This window comes from Cherax quadricarinatus, chromosome 33 (assembly GCF_038502225.1).
Source record: "Cherax quadricarinatus isolate ZL_2023a chromosome 33, ASM3850222v1, whole genome shotgun sequence".
NCBI classification, from domain to species: Eukaryota; Metazoa; Arthropoda; class Malacostraca; order Decapoda; family Parastacidae; genus Cherax; species Cherax quadricarinatus.
The window spans coordinates 13,357,132-13,380,042 of NC_091324.1; the positions used below are offsets into that span (position 1 = coordinate 13,357,132).

The window sequence follows — 22,911 nt, forward strand, 5'->3', positions numbered from 1 at the left end:
AGTGCCATTCTGTGAAATTCTATGCCAAGAAAATAGGCTTTAGCTGAAGACCAAAAGCTGTTAAATAAGCACTCAGGTTTAAAGTTCATTGAGGAATCAAGAATCTGTTTGCAACACGAAGCTTTTTTTTTTAACAGTGTACGAACAGCCGGAAAGATACTGCTATCATCCATCTTCAGAGGAAAATCACAGTATTAAGAGTCTTAAACTGCTTAAATGCAGATAAGCTGAAAAAATAATAAAAAAAAACATAAGGCCAAGGCAAAAATGGTGCATATCATGCCAAAAAGAATCTAATCAAGTTCAGAATCTGCTATGACAGTTGTCATGACATATTTTTGACAACTTTTATCTTAATTTGCAAAATAAATACGACCTGTCACTGACATAACTTGAAATGAGCTCTGATAGGACATGGCTAGACTACAAATAGCTCCAGAAGGAACAACATCCAAAATTTTAATAGGGCTGTATGGAATAGGAGAAATGTTACAAATAAAAATCACAGGGAACCAAGTCATAATAATTTAGGGATTCTTCCTGAGACTCAAATTGAATAATTGAAATAAAGTATATGGTTTATTAGTAAAAATAATGTCGGTGTTAACTGTATTGTGTACTTTTATTTAATGTGTATGTAATGTATCTCTTCATTGCAGAGGGCAGTCTGGCAATCTAGAAAGAAGAGAGAAAATACAGATGCAGCTCAGGGCAAGTGCTCTTTATGTATTTACTGTATAAGTGGCTATATAATACTGTATATACCCTTGCATAGGTTGAGGTTTTTAAAACTAAATTTGTAAGCAAAAAGTCAGGTGTTGGCCTATTCATAGATACTTCTTTTATAGATTGAAATTTTGTTGTAAAAAGAGTCTACCACATTAGATTCTTACTTTTTGGTGCATTAAAGTATGAACCACATTTAGTAATCATATTCTACCTTAAATATAAAAAATAAATTTGATGATAACCAGTAGTTCATGCTGTCCTGCCCTGCCCTGCTTTTAATCATTGAACATAATTCCTTGGGTAGCTTTAAAAATTGGCTGGACAAACATGAGTAAAAAAGGTTTGATTTACGTAAAACTTGCCTAGCATGGTCTGGTAAGCCATGGCTGGAACAATACACAAATAACCAGCACATTGGAAATTAAAGCTTATGACAACATTTTGGTACAGCTTGGACCATTAACTAGTTCAGTCCAAACTGGACCGAAATGTTGTCATAAGTTTGTCTCCTATGTGCAGGTTATCTATGTACAATCATGTCATATAATGGTTGGGTGTAAGTAGAACTTGCCTGAAATGGTCCAGTAGGTCTTCTGCAGTGCTTTGTTTCTGTTTATCAATTGTCACATTTTCAGTTATTCCTCCCCCCCCTTTCCCCTCCCCCAAATTTTGGCTAAAACATATTTTGAATTAGACCCATTTTGATACCTTTTAGAGTCCCTCAAAAACAAGAGTAAACTTATTCATGAGATATATGAAAAGTTAAGGATTTTTTGGCAAAAATATCAGTGGCTGACCTATACATGGAGTTGGGTTATACTTTGGTATATATGGTATTTATACAGTAGTTTGGTAGTATTCCTCCAAGCTTTTGCAGTTGTCATATGACAGTGTTTCATGGCAAACACTGTTCAAAGCTTTTTTATAATTCAAATACAGTACAGCAAATTTAATTTGTTTGTGTGTGTTTTGTTTGGTATCTGTGACTATTATAGAAGCTTAATAGGTTTCATATACAGATCTAATTTGAAACTTATCTGTTTTATAAATAGGTTTTTCTTCTACAGGTGTATTATTCACTTTTAATGGTTTTTTTGGGGGGGGATCTTCATGGTAACTTATTGCAGAGACATACCTATAGCTTAAAGAATTTTCCCACTCATCTTTTTAAAATAATGGCATAATGTTCATCAGTTTTTAAATGTTTGCTGTTTTGCCTTCATAAAATATGCTAGGACTTTACAGAGTGGATAAATTTGTTCATCATCACATTATTTTAACCCTTTCTCAGTGATATGTATCATCTGGTTAGTTGCCAGTAAGTGTTGTTTCTCAACGAAAAACTGAGAGAGATTATAAAAGCTTTTACATTAACTTTTTTATTAGGAAGATGACATGAGGTTTTCATCGTCTTTAATTTCATTAAAAAAATATATAAAAATTAATTTTCTTTTTTTATATAATTTACATATTTGTATCTAAGATAGGGCTAAAAGTATTCCTGGTACAGAGGTCCCTTGCTTAAAGACCTAGATGAAGACTGGAGAAGAGGTTTGTTAAATGAAAAATACATTAGGCAAATCTCATTTACCCATAGTAACTATCAGTTACCATAGTATACTGAAGTTGGGTGATGTTTAATAAAGTCTTTAGTGTCTACTAGTGTACAGGCAATCTGCAATTATGCCTAACAAAATTGTTGAGTTTTAGTGCCTCAAAGGGTAGTGTTTAATCTTTCCGAAATAACAGTGAGTATGCCATCCCTGTGAATCGTCTTTGTGGAATAGACTGCTTATCTTCCAACTGTCATAATCAGGTCCTATATACTAAGTACATGGTAGCCTCAAATTTCTCAGTGTTACAAAAGCTAAGTCTGAATTTGTATTACCTGTCATCTAGAAAACAGCAGTATTCCTTTTGAGGATGTGCCTCAAACATTTAGATGGCCTTCTGGACATGTGGTTTATCAGTGATTGCCCAACATTAAGTATAGCCACATGATCTCCACCTGAAATACAGTTGATAAATTGATGTCATAGAAGTTAGGGTATATATAACCCCATTATATATTCGATATATATACAGCCATAAGGATGACTTCTTGATCAAAAGGTTAGAGCTTCCAAGAACTTATATGGTACAAACCATGGTAGATACTACACGCAAGATAAGTAACTATTACCATTATTCACCTAATCTCAAAGAATCATACAAAAGTCCTCATAATCATCATACCCATGTTACAGGGGCACCTGATGAAATTGCTACCACACCAAAGGAGCCATCTAAAGACCCTAGCAGCCAGAAGTGCAATGATGTTAAAATTATCATGGATAAAAAGGAAGATTACTATAGTTTTAAGGTGAGCATAAGCTTACACTGTTGTTATGGATGGGGTAGTGAGTGAAATGGTAAAATTCAGAGTTCACTGCACTCTTTGAAGACACAGGTGTTCCTCTGTATAAAGGCAATAGGAATAGGATTAAATGAAAGACTGTGAAAATATGCCTTCTGGAATATAGCAAAAGGTAACCATCCAAGGAAAATCAGTTGTAAATCAAATTTTTAAAGTTGGGTAAATAGAAATATATGTAGTAGGTTGGTAGACAGCAACCATCCATCCTAGGGAAAGTATGGATTTGTCAGTTAAAAACAGAGTAGGGGAGTTAGTAGATGGGGAGAGGGAGGTATTAGGTAGATGGCGAGAATATTTTGAGGAACTTTTAAATGTTGAGGAAGAAAGGGAGGTGGTAATTTCATGCACTGGTCAGGGAGGTATACCATCTTTTAGGAGTGAAGAAGAGCAGAATGTAAGTGTGGGGGAGGTACGTGATGCATTATGTAGAATGAAAGGGGGTAAAGCAGCTGGAACTGATGGGATCATGACAGAAATGTTAAAAGCAGGGGGGGATATAGTGTTGGAGTGGTTGGTACTTTTGTTTAATAAATGTATGAAAGAGGGGAAGGTACCTCGGGATTGGCGGAGAGCATGTATAGTCCCTTTATATAAAGGGAAGGGGGACAAAAGAGATTGTAAAAATTATAGAGGAATAAGTTTATTGAGTATACCAGGAAAAGTGTACGGTAGGGTTATAATTGAAAGAATTAGAGGTAAGACAGAATGTAGGATTGCGGATGAGCAAGGAGGTTTCAGAGTGGGTAGGGGATGTGTAGATCAAGTGTTTACATTGAAGCATATATGTGAACAGTATTTAGATAAAGGTAGGGAAGTTTTTATTGCATTTATGGATTTAAAAAAGGCATATGATAGAGTGGATAGGGGAGCAATGTGGCAGATGTTGCAAGTATATGAAATAGGTGGTAAGTTACTAAATGCTGTAAAGAGTTTTTATGAGGATAGTGAGGCTCAGGTTAGGGTGTGTAGAAGAGAGGGAGACTACTTCCCGGTAAAAGTAGGTCTTAGACAGGGATGTGTAATGTCACCATGGTTGTTTAATATATTTATAGATGGGGTTGTAAAAGAAGTAAATGCTAGGGTGTTCGGGAGAGGGGTGGGATTAAATTATGGGGAATCAAATTCAAAATGGGAATTAATACAGTTACTTTTTGCTGATGATACTGTGCTTATGGGAGATTCTAAAGAAAAATTGCAAAGGTTAGTGGATGAGTTTGAGAATGTGTGTAAAGGTAGAAAATTGAAAGTGAACATAGAAAAGAGTAAGGTGATGAGGGTGTCAAATGATTTAGATAAAGAAAAATTGGATATCAAATTGGGGAGGAGGAGTATGGAAGAAGTAAATGTTTTCAGATACTTGGGAGTTGACGTGTTGGCGGATGGATTTATGAAGGATGAGGTTAATCGTAGAATTGATGAGGGAAAAAAGGTGAGTGGTGCATTGAGGTATATGTGGAGTCGAAAAATGTTATCTATGGAGGCAAAGAAGGGAATGTATGAAAGTATAGTAGTACCAACACTTATATGGGTGTGAAGCTTGGGTGATAAATGCAGCAGCGAGGAGACGGTTGGAGGCAGTGGAGATGTCCTGTCTAAGGGCAATGTGTGGTGTAAATATTATGCAGAAAATTCGGAGTGTGGAAATTAGGAAAAGGTGTGGAGTTAATAAAAGTATTAGTCAGAGGGCAGAAGAGGGGTTGTTGAGGTGGTTTGGTCATTTAGAGAGAATGGATCAAAGTAGAATGACATGGAAAGCATATAAATCTATAGGGGAAGGAAGGCGAGGTAGGGGTCATCCTCGAAAGGGTTGGAGAGAGGGGGTAAAGGAGGTTTTGTGGGCAAGGGGCTTGGACTTCCAGCAAGCGTGCGTGAGCGTGTTAGATAGGAGTGAATGGAGACGAATGGTACTTGGGACCTGACGATCTGTTGGAGTGTGTGCAGGGTAATATTTAGTGAAGGGATTCAGGGAAACCGGTTATTTTCACATAATCGGACTTGAGTCCTGGAAATGGGAAGTACAATGCCTGCACTTTAAAGGAGGGGTTTGGGATATTGGCAGTTTGGAGGGATATGTTGTGTATCTTTATACGTATATGCTTCTAAACTGTTGTATTCTGAGCACCTCTGCAAAAACAGTGATTATGTGTGAGTGTGGTGAAAGTGTTGAATGATGATGAAAGCATTTTCTTTTTGGGGATTTTCTTTCTTTTTTGGGTCACCCTGCCTCGGTGGGAGACGGCCATCTTGTTGAAAAAAAAAAAAATAGAAAAATATAGGTAGTAGGTTGGTAGACAGCAACCGCCCAGGGAGGTACTACCATCCTGCCAAGTGAATGTAAAACGAAAGCCTGTACCTGTTTTACATGGTGGTAGGATTGCTTGTGTCTTTTTTCTGTCTCATTAACATGCAAGATTTCAGGTACATCTTGCTGCTTCTAATTACACTTAGGACACACTATGCATGCATGTACAAGCATATATATACATACCTCTCTGGGTTTTCTTCTATTTTCTTACTAGTTCTTGTTCTTGTTTATTTCCTCTTATCTCCATAGGGAAGTGGAAGAGAATTCTTCCTCTGTAAGCCATGCGTATCGTAAGAGGCAACTAAAATGCCAGGAGCAAGGGGCTAGTAACCCCTTCTTCTGTATACATTACTAAAGTTAAAAAGAGAAACTTTAGTTTTTCTTTTTGGGCCATCCTGCCTCGATGAAATACAACCAGTTTGTTGAAAGAAATAGAAATAGAAAAATGTTCTAGCTATGGAAAATATAATCATTGTAGCACATGCTACATGTTGATTTGTACAAAGAGTATTACTGTAATAAATAAATGGCTGTGTAAAGTTATAACATAGGTGTGTGAGGAAGAGAATTTCATTAATAATTTTGGGGGGAAAGCAGTGCTATCATGGAAGTTGTTGCCTAAGTGAATAATTGAGAAAAATTGGGTGCACTTAGGGTGTATTATGTTACGCTTCCATTCAGCTGCTTGTATTGGTAGTGAAAGTGTTTTGTAGAAGAAAATGTGAAGGTAAATGGAGGCATAAATCTTGCTTAATAAATCAACTTACTGAATTCGGTGAAAAATTACTGTAGTGAACAGTTTTTTAATAGGAGAAGCTGTTCACTACAATGTATAAGCAAAATGTGTCTGCCCTCTTTCTGAACAATGCTGAAATATTGGGGCATTGGAGTATCTTGTTCAGTCATGTGAGAGTGATGCACCATAACTTTTATAGCTATTATATATTGCTGTGATATGTCATAATTATATCACTTCCATAAAAATTTACATGATATTAATAGTTTTAATTGTGTGTAATGTACTGATAGTCATAACCTTTAGTACAAAACAGATATAAATTGTAAACTGAAATCCCTATTGTAAATTTTTTTAACACATGGCAGTCTCCCACCGAGGTAGGGTGATTGGAAAATGAAGAAACACTTTCACCATCATTCACTCTATCACTGTCTTGCCAGAGGTACACTAATACTACAGTTCAGATGCCCCTCCAAACTGCTGATATCCCCACCTCTCCTTCAAAATGCAGGCATTATACTTCCCACCTCTAAGACTCAAGTCTGGCTAACCATTTCCCTGAATCCCTTCACAAATGTTACCTTACTCACACTCCAACAGTTTGTCCAGTCCCAAAAACCATTTGCCTCCTGTCTTATTTAACACGCTGTTACATGTTTGCTGGATGTCCAAGCCCCTTATACACAAAACCTCCTTTACCCCCTTCCTCCAACCTTTTCTAGGATGACCTCTACCCCACCTTCCCTCCACTACAGATTTATGTACCCTCCAAGTCATCCTATTTTTCTCCATCATCTCTAAATGTCCAAACCAGCTCAACAATTCCTCCTCAGCCCTCTGGATAATACTTTTAGTAACCCTGCACTGCCTCCTGTTCTCCTAGCTATGAATTCTCTGCATAATATTTACACCACACATTGACATCTCCACTGCCTCCAGCCTCCTCCCCACTGCAACATTCACAACCCATGCTTCATACTCATTTAAGTGTGTTGGTACCCCCATATTCTCATTCATTATAAATGTTAAAAAGTACCGTATAAATGTAAAATCAGTGATGAATGATTTTTTAACTCCTTTGCTGTTTTCCCTCTAAATTAAGGTGACACAAACTAGAAATTACATTCTTATCCTTCCTTTTTATTTTACCTTCTAGGTTATTAATTTAAATCCTTGACCCTGGGATTTAAGTTACCTTCTGCACCATGTACAAGGATACCTCACTAATATGGTGGGTTAGGTTCCAGAGCTCCTCCGTAAAGTGAATACAGTGGTCCCTCGATTATCGACGGTAATCCGTTCCTGGAAGCCGGTCGATTATCGAAATGGTCGATTTACGAATCAATTTTCCCCATAAGAAATAATGTAAATTCAATTAATCCGTTCCTGACACCCAGAAGTATTAAAACAAAAAAATTTTTTACATGAAATATTCATGTAGTACATAAACAATACAATGGGAAATGATGAATGAAACATTAACAGCATAACACTTACCTTTATTGGAGATTCTTCTTAGTGTATGGGAGACTGGAGGAGGAGGAGAGAGTGGATTGTTTATAGTTTGGAAGGGGAATCCCCTTCCAGCAACACCTCAGGTACCATTTGCTTTTCTGGGGTTGCTTCTTTTCTCTGTTTCTTAATGCCACTAGGACCAGCTTGAGAGTCACTGGAGTCCTGTCTCGCAAAATAACTGTGCAGAGAGCTCTGTTTCTGGCGTCTCTTTAAAACTTCCCTAAAATGGGCCAAGACTCTGTCACTGTACAAGTTGCCGATATGGCTTGCAACATCCTTCTCTGGGTGATGTTTCTCCATAAATCTTTCCATCTTACCCCACATAGTAAAAATCTCCTTAATTTCTGAAGAAGGCACCTTCTTCCACCTCTCTTCCTCCTTCTCTGCAGCAAGATTCTGAGCTGCGATCTGTTGCTCTTCCTGCTGAAGCTCTTGCAGCTCCTCAGTGGTTAGCTCTTCGTTGTGGTCCTCCACCAACTCTTCCACATCCTCCAAACTCACATCCAACCCCATGGAACTCCCCAGTGCCACAATAGAGTTCAAAACTGACATAGGCTCATCAGGGTCAGCCCCAAACCCTTCCAAATCCCTCCAAGCAGAGTTCAAAGTCCTGGTAGACACTCCCTCCCAAGCCTTACCTATAAGGCTTACACAATGGAAAATACTGAAATGTTCTTTCCAAAAATCTCGTAGGGTCAAGTGAGTGTCTGAGGTCACATTGAAGCACCTTTCAAACATTGCTTTGGTGTACAGTTTTTTAAAGTTTGCAATGTCCTGCTTGTCCATGGGTTGGAGGAGAGGAGTGGTATTCGGGGGCAAGAACTTTACTGAGATGAACCCAAACTCCTTCAGAATTAGGTCATCCAAGTTTGGTGGATGAGCAGGTGCATTGTCCATTACTAGCAGGCACTTGAGATCCAATTTCTTCTCCAGGAGGTAATTCTTTACACTAGGGCCAAACACTTCGTTGAACCACTCTACAAAAATTTCCCTCGTGACCCATGCCTTATTATTAGATTTCCAAAACACACACAATTTACTCTTCATAACATTATTTTTCTTAAATGCTCTGGGATTTTCAGAATGGTACACTAGTAACGGCTTCACTTTGAAATCCCCACTAGCATTAGCACAGAACATTAGCGTCAGCCTGTCTTTCATAGGCTTGTGTCCTGGCATTGACTTTTCCTCTTGTGTAATGAAGGTCCTCTTTGGCATTTTCTTCCAGAAGAGGCCTGTTTCGTCACAATTGAACACTTGTTCAGGTTTCAGTCCTTCAGCCTCTATGTACTCCTGGAATTCATGCACATATTTTTCAGCCGCCTTGTGGTCCGAACTGGCAGCCTCACCATGCCTTACCACACTGTGTATGCCAGTACGCTTCTTAAATCTCTCAAACCAGCCTTTGCTGGCCTTAAAATCACTCACTTCACCACTATTTGCAGGCAATTTATTTACCAAATCTTCATGCAACTGCCTAGCCTTTTCACAAATAATCGAGGTCATAAGACTGTCTCCTGCTAATTGTTTCTCATTTATCCACACCAATAATAACTTCTCAACCTCTTCCAGTACTGGTGATCTCATTTTTGTCAGCATATTTACCCCCTTTGCAACAACAGCGTCCTTGATTTCCTTTCTCATGGCTATGATGGAAGATATGGTTGAATGATTTTTGTTATACATCCTCGCCAGTTCGCCCACACGTACGCCACTATCATATTGTTCAATGATGTTTTTCTTAAATTCAATGGTATTTCTCACCTTCTTTACCAAAGGTTTGGCACTAGGAGCTTTCTTTGGAGCCATGGTAGCTTATTTAGCACTTAAATAACTTGCAAGCACTAAAATAAATGAAATATTATGAAATATTTCACTGGAGCACGTGAGAGGACCGCCGCTAACTGGTAAACAATGGCACACTGGCTGGGAAGGAAGGCTGAGGCGGGTCGAGGCCCGCTTACCTCGTGCATACGCGTCTGGGACGACGGGTCGAGACGGGTCGATAAACGAATTTCAGTCAATTTCCGAGTCAATATTTTGTCGAAAAAACCGGTTGATTTCCGAAATGGTCGACTTTCAGGCCGGTCGATTATTGAGGGACCACTGTATTGCATTAAAGCAAATCACAGACTTTTTTTTCACTTGTCAGTGCATATAAAAGCCTAAAAAACACGTTTACAGTATCATTTATTAAGTTTGCAATAGTACTGAATTTAAAAATAAAAAATGCAAAAGTAAAAATAATATATAAAAAATTGAAAATTTTTGAAACCATTTTAAGAGCAAGGCGAACAGAAAAAATAATACAGTGGACCCTCAAATTTCGAACTTAATCCGTTCCAGGAGCTAGTTCTAAAGTCGAAATATCCGAAAGTCGAACCAGTATTTCCCATGAGAAATAATGGAAATACATGTACAATTAATCCATTCCAGAAACCCAAAATATTCACAAAAAAATACATTTTATAAAGATTACATTATAGTTTTACATACACACAACAAACATACATGCTAGTAGAATTAGTAATAAATTTAAATAAACATATAAAATAACATTTTTACTTACCTTTATTGAAGATTGGTGATGGCATCTGGAAGAGAGGGAGGAGGAAAGAGGGAGTTGGGGTTATTGTTTGGAAGGAGAATCCCCCTTCATAAGGACTTCATGTATCAAAGCCCTCTCTGGGGTTACTTCCCTTCTCTGTCTTTTAATGCCACTAGGACCAGCTTGAGAGTCACTGGACCCCAGTCTCACAAAATAACTGGCCAGACTCCTCTTGTTTCTGGCACCTCTTTAACATTTCCCTGAAGTGGGACAAGGTTCTGTCACTGAACTTGTTGCAGAGATGGCTTGTTTCGGCTTGGTCAGGGTGATACTTTTCAACGGAAGTTTGCAACTTATTCCACTTTGCACACACGTACTTAATCACTGAAGGAGGCACCTCCACTCCCTCTTCCTCCTCTGAAGCAAGTTCCTGAGCTATGGTCTGATGCTGTTCCAGATGAAGCTCTTCCAGCTCTTCAGTGGTTAGCTCTTCCCTGTGGTCATCCACCAACTCTTCCACATCCTCTCCACTCACCTCCAGCCCCAGGGTGTTCTCCAATGCATTTCACAGTAGAGTCCACAACAGGCAGAGGGTCAGCAGGGTCAGCCTCAAACCCTTCAAAATCCCTCTTTTGGACACAATCCAGCCGCAATTGTCTCCAAGTAGAGTTCAAAGTCCTGGAAGTCACTCCCTCCCAAGTCTTACCTATAAGGCTTATGGAGCTGTAGATATTGAAGTGATTCCTCCAGAACTCTTTTAGGGTCAGTTTAGTGTCTGTGGTCACTTCAAAGCACTTTTCAAACACTGCTTTTGTGTAGAGTTTTTTGAAGTTACAAATGACCTGCTGGTCCATGGGCTGGAGGAGAGGAGTGGTATTAGGAGGCAAGAACTTCACTGTGATGAAACAGTAGTCCCTAGACAGTAGGTCTACCAAGTTTAGAGGATATGCAGGAGACATTTAAGCGGCAAATTATTTTCTAGGAGGTATTTTCTCACACTGGGGCCAAACACTTCATGGACCCACTCTTTGAAAATTTGCCATGTGACTCGTGCCTTATTATTTACTTTCCACAAGATACATAACTTGTTCTTAATGACATTGTTTTCTTAAACACACTGGGATTTTCTGAGCAATACACAAGTAAAGGCTTCACTTTAAAATCACCACTAGCGTTAGAACAAAAGAGTTAGTCTGTCTTTCATAGGATTGTGTCCTCCTGTGTGATGTAGGTCCTCTTTGGCATTTTCTTCCAAAACAGGCCTGTTTCATCACAATTGAACACTTGTTGGGGTTTGAATTTTTCAGTGTCTGTGTACCCCTAAACTCCTGTACAAACGTCTCAACTGCCTGTTTGTCTGAACTGGCTGCCTTACCATGCCTTAAAACATTGTGTATGCCACTATGCTTCTTAAATCTTTCAAACCAGCCTTTGCTGGCCTTAAATTCACTGGTTCCAGGAGTTTTCTTTACCAGGTCGGCATGCAACTTCCTTGCCTTTTCACAAATAATCGTCTCCGAAACACTATCACCTGCCATCTCTTTATCCTTGATCCACACCAGCAACAACTTCTCAACATGATCGACTGTCTGTGGCCTATTTTTGGTTAGCATATCAACACCTTTCGCAACATCAGCTTTCTTGATTTGTTCTTTCTTTGCCAGGATAGAAGCGATAATTGACTTGTTTTTGCCGTATATCCTGGCAGGCTCAGCAAGTCTCTCACCACTCTCATATTTTTGTATTATTTCCTTCTTCACATCTGTGGTGCTTCTCACTTTCTTTACCACAGGGGTACCACTAGCAAGTTTCTTTGGGCCTATCGTAGCTTATTTCACAGTCGCACAAGCACTAAACACAATGAATTAATAGTGAAATGTTTGAACGAGCGTGCAGGCTAGAGTTCACTCAAGCATCAACAAAGCCAGACTGCTCACAACGCCTGCATGGGGACGCAGACAGAGCGGGCTGGCGGACAGGTCCGGTACCCGGCGGTTCGAAAGACGGGTAGAGTTCGATACTCGGAACAAAATTGGTTCAAAAAAAGTCCTCTGGCACTCGAAAAGTTTGATAGTTGGTACGTTCGAAACTCCAGGGTCCACTGTAAATGTGAATATAATTGAGAAGTGCAGTATTAGCAAAGCACTCTAGAGTGAGTGCTGAATTAACAAGATGTGCCTGTATAGCATATGAAGTATGGAGTTACCTTGTTTTCCAACAGATGCTGGTGTATTTTTTTTGTCTCATAAACATCAAGATTTTAGGTACATCTTCCTACTTCTGCTTACACTTAGGTCACACTACACGCATGTACAAGCATATACATACATACTCCTGTGGGTTTTCTTCTGTTTTCTTATTAGTCCTTGTTCTTTATTTCTGCTTATCTCTATTGGGAAATGGAACAGAATTCTTCCTTCATAAGCCATGTGCATTGTAAGAGGCAACTAAAATGCCGGGAGCAAGGGGCTAGTAACTCCTTCCCCTCTATGTATTACTAAATTTTAAAAGAGAAAGTTTTGTTTTTCTTTTTGGGCCACCCTGCCTCGGTTGTATTACTAAATTTAAAAAGAGAAAGTTTTGTTTTTCTTTTTGGGCCACCCTGCCTCGGTGGGATACTGCCAGTACATTGAAAGAAAGAATTAATATTACAGTGTTATTTCTGTGGTTATTATCATTACTATTATTATTATTAAATCACTAAAATTGTAGATGTAAACAGAATTGTATTGTTTAGTAATTATCATAATTCTTTTCTATTTTACAGTTCTTGGTGTATGTGGCTCGAGAGAAAGAGGAAGGTCTCTACAACCTCAATTTTCACAACTGCATGAATTTTGGTCCCAATGAAGGATACTCATCTATTGATATGTCCTTACTGGTAAGACAGGTCCATAGAGGACCATTAGCATGTTTTCATTATAATTTATGTGCATACATACCTGCATTTTGTTTGTGATGAGAGTTAAAATTATTGAATTGTTTTGTTGAAAAAAATAGCTTTTAAGAATTGTGAGTAATAACATGAAAGAGCATTTTTGTAGAAGCACATACACAAAATTTTAATGTATTTCCATTTCAGATTGAGGAAGAAAATCCTGATGCTAACTATCTATCTGCTGGAGAGATGCCCCTTCCAGCACTGTACTTTATGATGGCCCTTCTCTTCTTCCTCTCTGCCTGCTTCTGGTTCTTCCTTCTCAAGAAGAGCAAGTTAGTTCAAATTTTTTACCAGTTTTTTTTATTTTTCTTCAGTATCTTATAAGTTTGATCATCAACACCACCACTGTCATCATCCTATTTCCCACTTGTATTGAGTGGGATGACATACACCCAGAAAAAATGGAAGAGTCATAGGGCAAAGAAAAGGGAGGAGGAGAAAGATATTGGGTCATTGTAGTGTAATGAACACTTGTCATCCAGATATCACTACTTACATGAAGACAGACACAAGTAATAGATTGTCTCTAGATTTTGACCTCCACCTGAGGTCCTCTTCAACAGACATATGTATCTGCTGAAAATAACCTCAGTTGAAGGTCAGGTTATGTAATACTTATTGCTCTTGTTTCTGTCTCCACAAGGATATTAACCTCTCAGAATTATCTAGTCTAGGTAGTAGGTTGGTAGACAGCAACCGCCCAGGGAGGTACTACCGTCCTGCCAAGTGAGTGTAAAATGAAAGCCTGTAATTGTTTTACATGATGGTAAGATTGCTGGTGTCCATTTTTCTGTCTCATAGACATGCAAGGTTTCAGGTATGTCTTGCTACTTCTACTTGCACTTAGGTCACACTACACATACATGTACAAGCATATATATACACACCCCTCTGGGTTTTCTTCTATTTTCTTTCCAGTTCTTGTTCTTGTTTATTTTCACTTATCTCCATGGGGAAGTGGAACAGAATTCTTCCTCTGTAAGCCATGCGTGTTGTAAGAGGCGACTAAAATGCCGGGAGCAAGGGCCTAGTAACCCCTTCTCCTGTATAAATTACTAAATTTAAAAAGAGAAACTTCTGTTTTTCTTTTTGGGCCACCCTGCCTCGGTGGGATACGGCCGGTTTGTTGAAAGAAATTATCTAGTCTTTCATACTGAGAAAAAGGTGAGATCATGGTGAAAATTAACACCGGAGCCTGGCCCATGTTTGGGCTCTGAGAGCAGTGAGACTCTCGAAACTCATCACAGGTATACCTTCCTCTCCTCCAGTTTGATAAAAACTTATTACATAGTCATTTTATTATTTAAGGAACTATTTTCTGAGTTTCAGATCAGAAAATTAGTCTTTTCAGCCATAAGCACAATTAGATAAATGGTCCAAGATTAATCAGCCCTCCACCAACAGATACAAGCAATGTTGCAGGAACCAAGATGAAACTTTTCCACTAGGAAACTGGACTTCTACCAGAAACAAGTGGCAGGTTGTATTGGTTGTCTAAAACCTGTGGGCCTGCTGGGCACCATTTTTCATTGAAGCTTGTGGTTTTACACAAATGTTGTTCATCATAAGAGCTGGATAATATTGGGTGGTGACATCCTTAATTCTTGGGTCTGTCTAATTAACTATCTATCACTGACTGATCCTTGTAACTTAATTGTCACTGTCATTAGTATGTCCTGCCATCTCATTCAACACATGAAACAGTATCATTTCTTTAATAGTATATAAAGAATCTGTTGTGCCTAAATAGTAGAAAATAATTGCGCTAACAACCCACTGGGCATGTGAAATATTGAGAGATGGCATTGTAGGGTGTACATTATTAGTACTGCAACAGAGTGACTAACTTTATAATTTTGGTCATATTTAATATTATAAACATTGAGCAGGTTACATAAGTAGAAATTCATTGTAACATACTCATTGCACCTTGCATTTCCTAGTTGCTTCTATTGAGCCAGATTAATGATGGATGTATCCGCATCGGTATTGGTAGGCACTGGCAAGGTTTAATGGTACTGGTATCTGCCTCAAATTGAGTATCAGTGGGTATTGGCTAATTCTGATGGTATTGGTATCAGAGGGTATTTGGTAATTTTGATGGTATCAGTATCAGCAAAAATTTTGGTATTGCCCCATCTCTAATGAATGTTAAGGTGTTGCTACTTGTACAAGTGATAATCCATCAGTATTTATTGAGCTTCGTTATTTAACTTAATCTTCTTTGCATATCCCTTCTCTCATGATAAAATTTGTAATTTGTAATCCTTGATATGCACACTATAAATGTAGCTTTTATTTGGTTAAGGGTCTCAACTTGTTCTCTTAACAAAATTAATCCACTTATAAATTATGCAAAAATGTGGCATTTTAATCCTTGGTTGACAGATTAAAATGACCACATACATTGGAGGGTGATATTGTGTACTAGACACTGGATTATCGAGAGGTTGAGAACAGCTGTCTGTGTTTTACTCTAATCTGCACAAGGCCGTATAGATTGTAGGGTCAGTTCCATTGCCTAGCAGATTACATATTCACTTAAAACTTAGCATACTTGTATTTTGACATATAATCTACTAAGTGAATTGATAATTTTGTGGAATGAAAATTTTATTTTACCCCAGCTTAGAGATAGTTTTGTAATGTGGAAAACAGTATGATAGATACTATTCATGGATTTAGGACTTAAAAGATGCTCTTTAGACATTTGATGTTGTGAATTAGTATAATAATATTATTAAGCCTGTTTGGGATAGAATACACTGATAAAAGAAAACAGTGAAAGGAGATATAAATGAATTACACAGAATATTTAAACCAATGCAGTATTTGGTAAAGCCATGGAACTGGAGCAGCTAATTAAAATTTGCATTGATTTCTTTTTTAATGCACTGGCCATATCTCACCAAGGCAGGGTAACTTAAAAAGAAAAACAAATTTTTTCCTTTTACATTTAGTAATGTAAAAAGAAGGGGTTACCAGCTCCTTGCTCCCAGCATTTTAGCTGCCTTTTACGACAATCATGGCTTACAGAGGAAGAATTCTTTTCCACTTCCCTATTGGGATAAAGAAGAACAAGAACTGTTGGGTGGTGTTTTTGTTTAATAAATGTTTGAAAGGGAAAGGTACCTAGGGATTGACAGAGAGCATGCATAGTTCCTTTATGTAAAGGGAAGAGGGGCAAAAAAGATTGTAAGTATTATAGGGGAATAAGTTTACCGAGTATATGAGTATACCAGGTAAAGTGTAGGGTTATTAGTGAAAGAATTAGAGGTAAGACAGAGAGTAGGATTGCAGATGAGCAAGGAGGCTTTAGAGTGGGTAGGGGATGTGTAGATCAAGGGTTTACATCGAAGCATATATGTGAACAGTATTTAGATAAAGGTAGGGAAGTTTTCATTACATTTATGGATTTAGAAAAGGCATATGATAGTGGATAGGGGAGCAATGTGGCAGATGTTACAAGTGTATGGAATAGGTAGTAAGCTACTAATCACTGTAAAGAGTTTTTTTGAGGATAGCGAGGCTCAGGTTTGGGTGTGTAGGAGAGAGGGAAATTACTTCCCGGTAAAAGTAGGTCTTAGACAGGGATGTGTAATGTCACCATGGTTCTTTACTATATTTATTGATGGGGTTGTAAAAGAAGTAAATGCTAGGGTGTTGGGGAGCGGGTTGGGATTAAATTATAGGAAATCAAATATAAAATGGGAGTTGACACAGTTACTTTTTGCTGATGTTACTGTAATTTTGGGAGATTCAAAAGAAAAGTTGCAAAGGTTAGTGGATGAGTTTTGGAGGGTGTGTAAAGGTAGAAAGTCAAAAGTGAACATAGATAAGAGTGAAGTGATGAGGGTATCAAACAATTTAGATAAAGAAAAATTGGATATCACATTGGAGGGAGGGAGTATGGAAGAAGTGAATGTTTTCAGATATTTGGGAGTTGACTTGTCAGTGGATAGGTTTATGAAAGACAAGGTTAACCATAGAATTTATGAAGGAAAAAAGGTGAGTGGTGTGTTGAGGCATCTGTGGAGACAAAAAAGCGTTATCCATGGAGGCAAAGAAGGGAATGTACGAAAGCATAGTGGTACCAACACTTGTATGGGTGTGAAGCTTGGGTTGTCAATGCTGCGGCGAGGAGGTGGCTGGAGGCAGTGAAGCTGTTGTGTCTAAGGGCATTGTGTGGTGTAAATGTCATGCAGAGAGCTCGGAGTGTGAAATTAAGGAGGTGTGGAGTTACTAAAAATATTAGTCATAGGACTGAAGAGGGGTTGTTGAGATGGTTTGGTCATTTAGAGAGAATAGAACAAAGTAGAATGACTTGGAGAGTGTATAAATCGGTAGGGGAAGGAAGGTGGGGTAGGGGTCGTCCGCAAAAAAGTTGGAGGGAGGAGGTAAAGGAGGTTTTGTGGGTGAGGGGCTTGGACTTCCAGCAAGCATGTGTGAGCATTTTAGATAAGAGTGAATGGAAACGAGTGGATTCTGGGACCTGACAAGCTGTTGGAGTGTGAGCAGGATAATATTTTGTGAAAGGATTCAGGGAAACCGGTTAGCCGGACTTGAGTCCTGGAAATGGGAAGTACAATGCCTGCACTTCAAAGGAGAGGTTTGGGATATTGGCAGTCTGGAGGGACTTCTAAACTGTCGTATCTGAGCGCCTCTGCGAAGACAGTGATTATGTATGAGTGATGGTGAAAGTGTTGAATGATAATGAAAGTACATATTTTTCTTTCTTTTTGGGTCACCCTGCCTCGGTGGGAAATGGCCAATGTGTAAAAAAAAAAAAACTATTAAGAAAATAGAAGAAAACTCAGATGAGTGTGTATACATATGTGTGTACATGCATGTGTAGTGTGACCTAATGTATATTGTAAGTAAAAGTAGCACATACCTATTATATTATTTTTTTTTTCTTTCAATGAACCAGCCATATCCAACTGGGGCTGAATGACCTAAAAAGAAAAAATGTAAGTTTCTCTCTTAACCCTTTCAGGGTCGGCAGGCCCTCTCCTAAACTTGTTCTCGGTCGGAAATTTTAAAAAAAAAAAAATAATTATTTTTTCTTATGAAATGCTAGAGAATCTTTCCCCAATCATAAAGACACCAAAAGTATGAAATTTGATGGAAAACTTATGGAATTATGCTCTCGTGAAATTAGCGGTCTCAACGATGTTTACGCATCGGCGATTTTGCCCACTTTGAGACCTATTTTTGGCCAATTCCAATGTACCAGTCGACAAAAATCCTAACTGTTTCGCGAGAAATGGGTAAAAAAAAAACTATTAAGAAAATAGAAGAAAACTCAGATGAGTGTGTATACATATGTATGTACATGCATATGTAGTGTGACCTAATGTAAGTAAAAGTAGCAAGACATACCTATTATCTTAATTTTTGTTTTCTTTCAATGAACCAACCATATCCAACCGGGGCTGAATGACCTAAAAAGAAAAAATGTAAGTTTCTCTCTTAACCCTTTCAGGGTCGGCAGGCCCTCTCCTAAACTTGTTCTCGGTCGGAAATTTAAAAAAAAAAAAAAAAAATTTTCTTATGAAATGCTAGAGAATCTTTTCCCGATCATAATGACACCAAAAGTATGAAATTTGATGGAAAACTTATGGAATTATGCTCTCGTGAAATTAGCGGTCTCGACAATGTTTACGCATCGGCGATTTTGCCCACTTTGAGCCCTATTTTTGGCCAATTCCAATGTACCAGTCAACAAAAATCATAACTATTTTGCTAGAACTCCATTTTTTCTATCGAATGAGTACAAGAAACCACCCATTTACCGATTTCAACTATCCAATAAAGTGGTCTGAAATTGGCAGTTTTGCCAATTTCACACAAATTTAAAAAGATGCCAGTTTCCAAATATTATTTTTTTTTTATCACACTGGCCGATTCCCACCAAGGCAGGGTGGCCCGAAAAAGAAAAACTTTCACCATCATTCACTCCATCACTGTCTTGCCAGAAGGGTGCTTTACACTACAGTTTTTAAACTACAACATTAACACCCCTCCTTCAGAGTGCAGGCACTGTACTTCCCATCTCCAGGACTCAAGTCCGGCCTGCCGGTTTCCCTGAACCCCTTCATAAATGTTACTTTTCTCACACTCCAACAGCACGTCAAGTATTAAAAACCATTTGTCTCCATTCACTCCTATCAAACACGCTCACGCATGCCTGCTGGAAGTCCAAGCCCCTCGCACACAAAACCTCTTTTACCCCCTCCCTCCAACCTCTCCTAGGCCGACCCCTACCCCGCCTTCCTTCCACTACAGACTGATACACTCTTGAAGTTATTCTGTTTCGCTCCATTCTCTCCACATGTCCGAACCACCTCAACAACCCTTCCTCAGCCCTCTGGACAACAGTTTTGGTAATCCCGCACCTCCTCCTAACTTCCAAACTACGAATTCTCTGCATTATATTCACACCACACATTGCTCTCAGACATGACATCTCCACTGCCTCCAGCCTTCTCCTCGCTGCAACATTCATCACCCATGCTTCACACCCATATAAGAGCATTGGTAAAACTATACTCTCATACATTCCCCTCTTTGCCTCCAAGGACAAAGTTCTTTGTCTCCACAGACTCCTAAGTGCACCACTCACCCTTTTCCCCTCATCAATTCTATGATTCACCTCATCTTTCATAGACCCATCCGCTGACACGTCCACTCCCAAATATCTGAATACATTCACCTCCTTCATACTCTCTCCCTCCAATCTGATATCCAATCTTTCATCACCTAATCTTTTTGTTATCCTCATAACCTTACTCTTTCCTGTATTCACTTTCAATTTTCTTCTTTTGCACACCCTACCAAATTCATCCACCAATCTCTGCAACTTCTCTTCAGAATCTCCCAAGAGCACAGTGTCATCAGCAAAGAGCAACTGTGACAACTCCCACTTTATGTGTGATTCTTTATCTTTTAACTCCACGCCTCTTGCCAAGACCCTCGCATTTACTTCTCTTACAACCCCATCTATAAATATATTAAACAACCACGGTGACATCACACATCCTTGTCTAAGGCCTACTTTTACTGGGAAATAATTTCCCTCTTTCCTACATACTCTAACTTGAGCCTCACTATCCTCGTAAAAACTCTTCACTGCTTTCAGTAACCTACCTCCTACACCATACAAATAGGGTCCAGAATAAACAAGACAGACATTCCTGGCACTAAAATAACATTTCCGCTGTTCATTAGTCATGTCCCCAGGCCTCTGTTACATTTCTTTTGCTTTCCACTTTGAATTTTTATTCTCTCAAAAATTAGAAGATTTACTGTTATGCAGACTACTGCATTAGTGTAGAAATGGTATAAATAATATCAGCGCACTTGTGAAAGAATATTAGCCTCACCAGTTGACGTGTATTGAACGCATGGCATGATTTGTTTACTTTTTAAATTTGGCAAAAATTGAACATTTCTGCTACTTTGAGCTCAATTTCAAGAAGGTACTTTTCATTGTGAAACCAATCAAAATCATCTCAATTTCTGTAATATGTCTTCCATTCTATAAAATGAGACCAGGAAAACTAGAATACAACCATAAATAGCATGCGAAAATACACTACAAAGTCGCTGTTTTAAACCAAAAACACGGTCGGAGTTTTTTTTTTTTTCTTATTATGCACTGTGTGCATAAATCCATTCTTTCATATGTAGGCCTACCAGCTTTATCTCGCTAGATTTGAAGGCACTAGAATTTGTGCGTGCAAGCTGTACTAGTACGGCACCAACCCTGAAAGGGTTAAAATTTAGTAATGTATACATGAGAAGGAATTACTAGCCTCTTGCTGCCGGCATTTTAGTCACTTCTTACGATTTTATGACACACTTGGCTTACGGTGGAAGAATTCTGTTCCACTTCCCCATGGAGATAAGAAGAAATAAACAAGAACAAGAAATATTAAAAAAATAGAAGAAAACCCAGAGGGGTATGTATAAATATGCATGTAAATGCATGCGTAGTGTGACCTAAGTGCAAGTAGAAGTAGCAAGATATACCTGGTATCCAGTGTATTTATGATACAGAAAATAAAGACACCAGCAATCCTTCAATCATGTAAAACAACTACTGGTTTCCATGTCGCACGGCCTTGGCAGGACGTTAGTGCCTCCCTGGGCGGCTGCTGTCTGCCAACCTCCTACCCAGGTTGTGCGCGTATTGATATTTAATGTCTTGATTACTCAACTCATTAACTGGTGTTATGTAAATAGTAACTAGTGTATTCCTTTACAGAGATCCTGTTTTCAAGATCCATTATTTGATGGGAGTTCTTGTGGTGATTAAATCATTTAGCCTGCTCTTCCATGGAGTTAATTACCACTTCATCCAGACTGAGGGTGTCCACATGGAGGCTTGGGCAGTCATGTACTACATCATGCATCTGTGAGTGCCCCACAAGTTATTGTATTGTCATGGCAGCAAAAGTCAGACATCAAAACTCAAAGTATTTTATGTAATTATTTGGTAGACAGTGAAAACATAGGTACAGTCTGTCAAAACCCCACTCATGTTTTTGAAATATCATTTTGAAATATCCTTCTCAGCCCAGAACACTGTCAATTTTGTTTTTGTCAGTTTTCAAAATGTGAATTTTCTGAGGGCTTTACAAGTGTGACACTGTATGACCCATATAGATTTTGCATTTGATTTTAATATATGTAGTAATTAAAAGTATGATATTACACTTTTATCTATTAATAGATACAGTATTACTTAGGTAATTTTTCCTATTTTTTTCATATTCTGATGTCTTATTTCAAAGAATTGGCATTTCATTTATTTTTGCAAGTAACAAACCAGCAAACTGAAGCATTGGAAATGCTCTAGACTTGCTGTAAAGACAAATGCCTCTTGAAATTAGGAAAAATATTTGATATGTACATTTTTTTTTTTAACATGCCGGCCATCTCCCACCAAGGCAGAGTGACCCAAAAAAAAAAAAACTCTTTCTCCATCATTCACACATAATCACTGTCTTTGCAGATGCATGCAGTTCAGGTGTCACTCCAAACAGCAAATGTCCCAAACCCCTCCTTTGAAGTGTAGGCATTGTACTTCCTGCCTCCAGGTCTCAAGTTCAGCTAACTGGTTTCCCTGAATCCCTTCACAAAATATTACCCTTCTCACACTCCAACAGCTCATTAAGTCCTAAAACAATTTGTCTCCACTCACTTCTATCTAACATGCTTACACAGTCCTGCTGTATGTCCAAGCCCCTTTCACACACAACCTCTGTTACCCCCTCCCTCCATCCTTTCCTAGGATGACACCTAACCCAACCTTCCTTCCACTACAGATTTTTATATCCTTCAAGTCATCCTATTTTGCTCCATCCTCTCTAAATGTCCAAACCACTTCAACAACCTCTCCTCAGCCCTCTGAATAATACTCCACACCACCTAATTTCCACACTACAAATTCTCTGCATAATATTTATGCCACACATTTCCCTTAGACACAACATCTCCACTGCCTTCTGCCTCCTCCTTGCTGCAGTAGTCACAACCCATGCTTCACACCCATATAAGAGAGTTGGTACCACTATACTCTCATGCATTACCTTCTTTGCCTCCATGGATAATGTTCTTTGTCTCCACAGATACTTCAGTGTACCACCCACCTTTTTTTCTTCATCAATTCTATGGTTTACCTTGTCCTTCATAAACCCATCCACTGACAAGT

General features: G+C 38.6%; 1 protein-coding gene across 2 annotated transcripts in view; it reads left to right on the forward strand.

Annotated features, from left to right (window-relative positions):
• LOC128693830 (protein GPR107) overlaps positions 1–22,911 on the forward strand; it is a 157,775-nt gene that overhangs the window by 97,376 nt on the left and 37,488 nt on the right. For both annotated transcript variants that reach the window (XM_070090819.1, XM_070090821.1), the window contains exons 6-10: positions 660–711; positions 2,976–3,091; positions 13,020–13,133; positions 13,335–13,465; positions 21,463–21,612. In XM_070090819.1, coding sequence (XP_069946920.1) covers positions 660–711; positions 2,976–3,091; positions 13,020–13,133; positions 13,335–13,465; positions 21,463–21,612 — 563 coding nt within the window. The remainder of the gene's footprint in view (positions 1–659; positions 712–2,975; positions 3,092–13,019; positions 13,134–13,334; positions 13,466–21,462; positions 21,613–22,911) is intronic.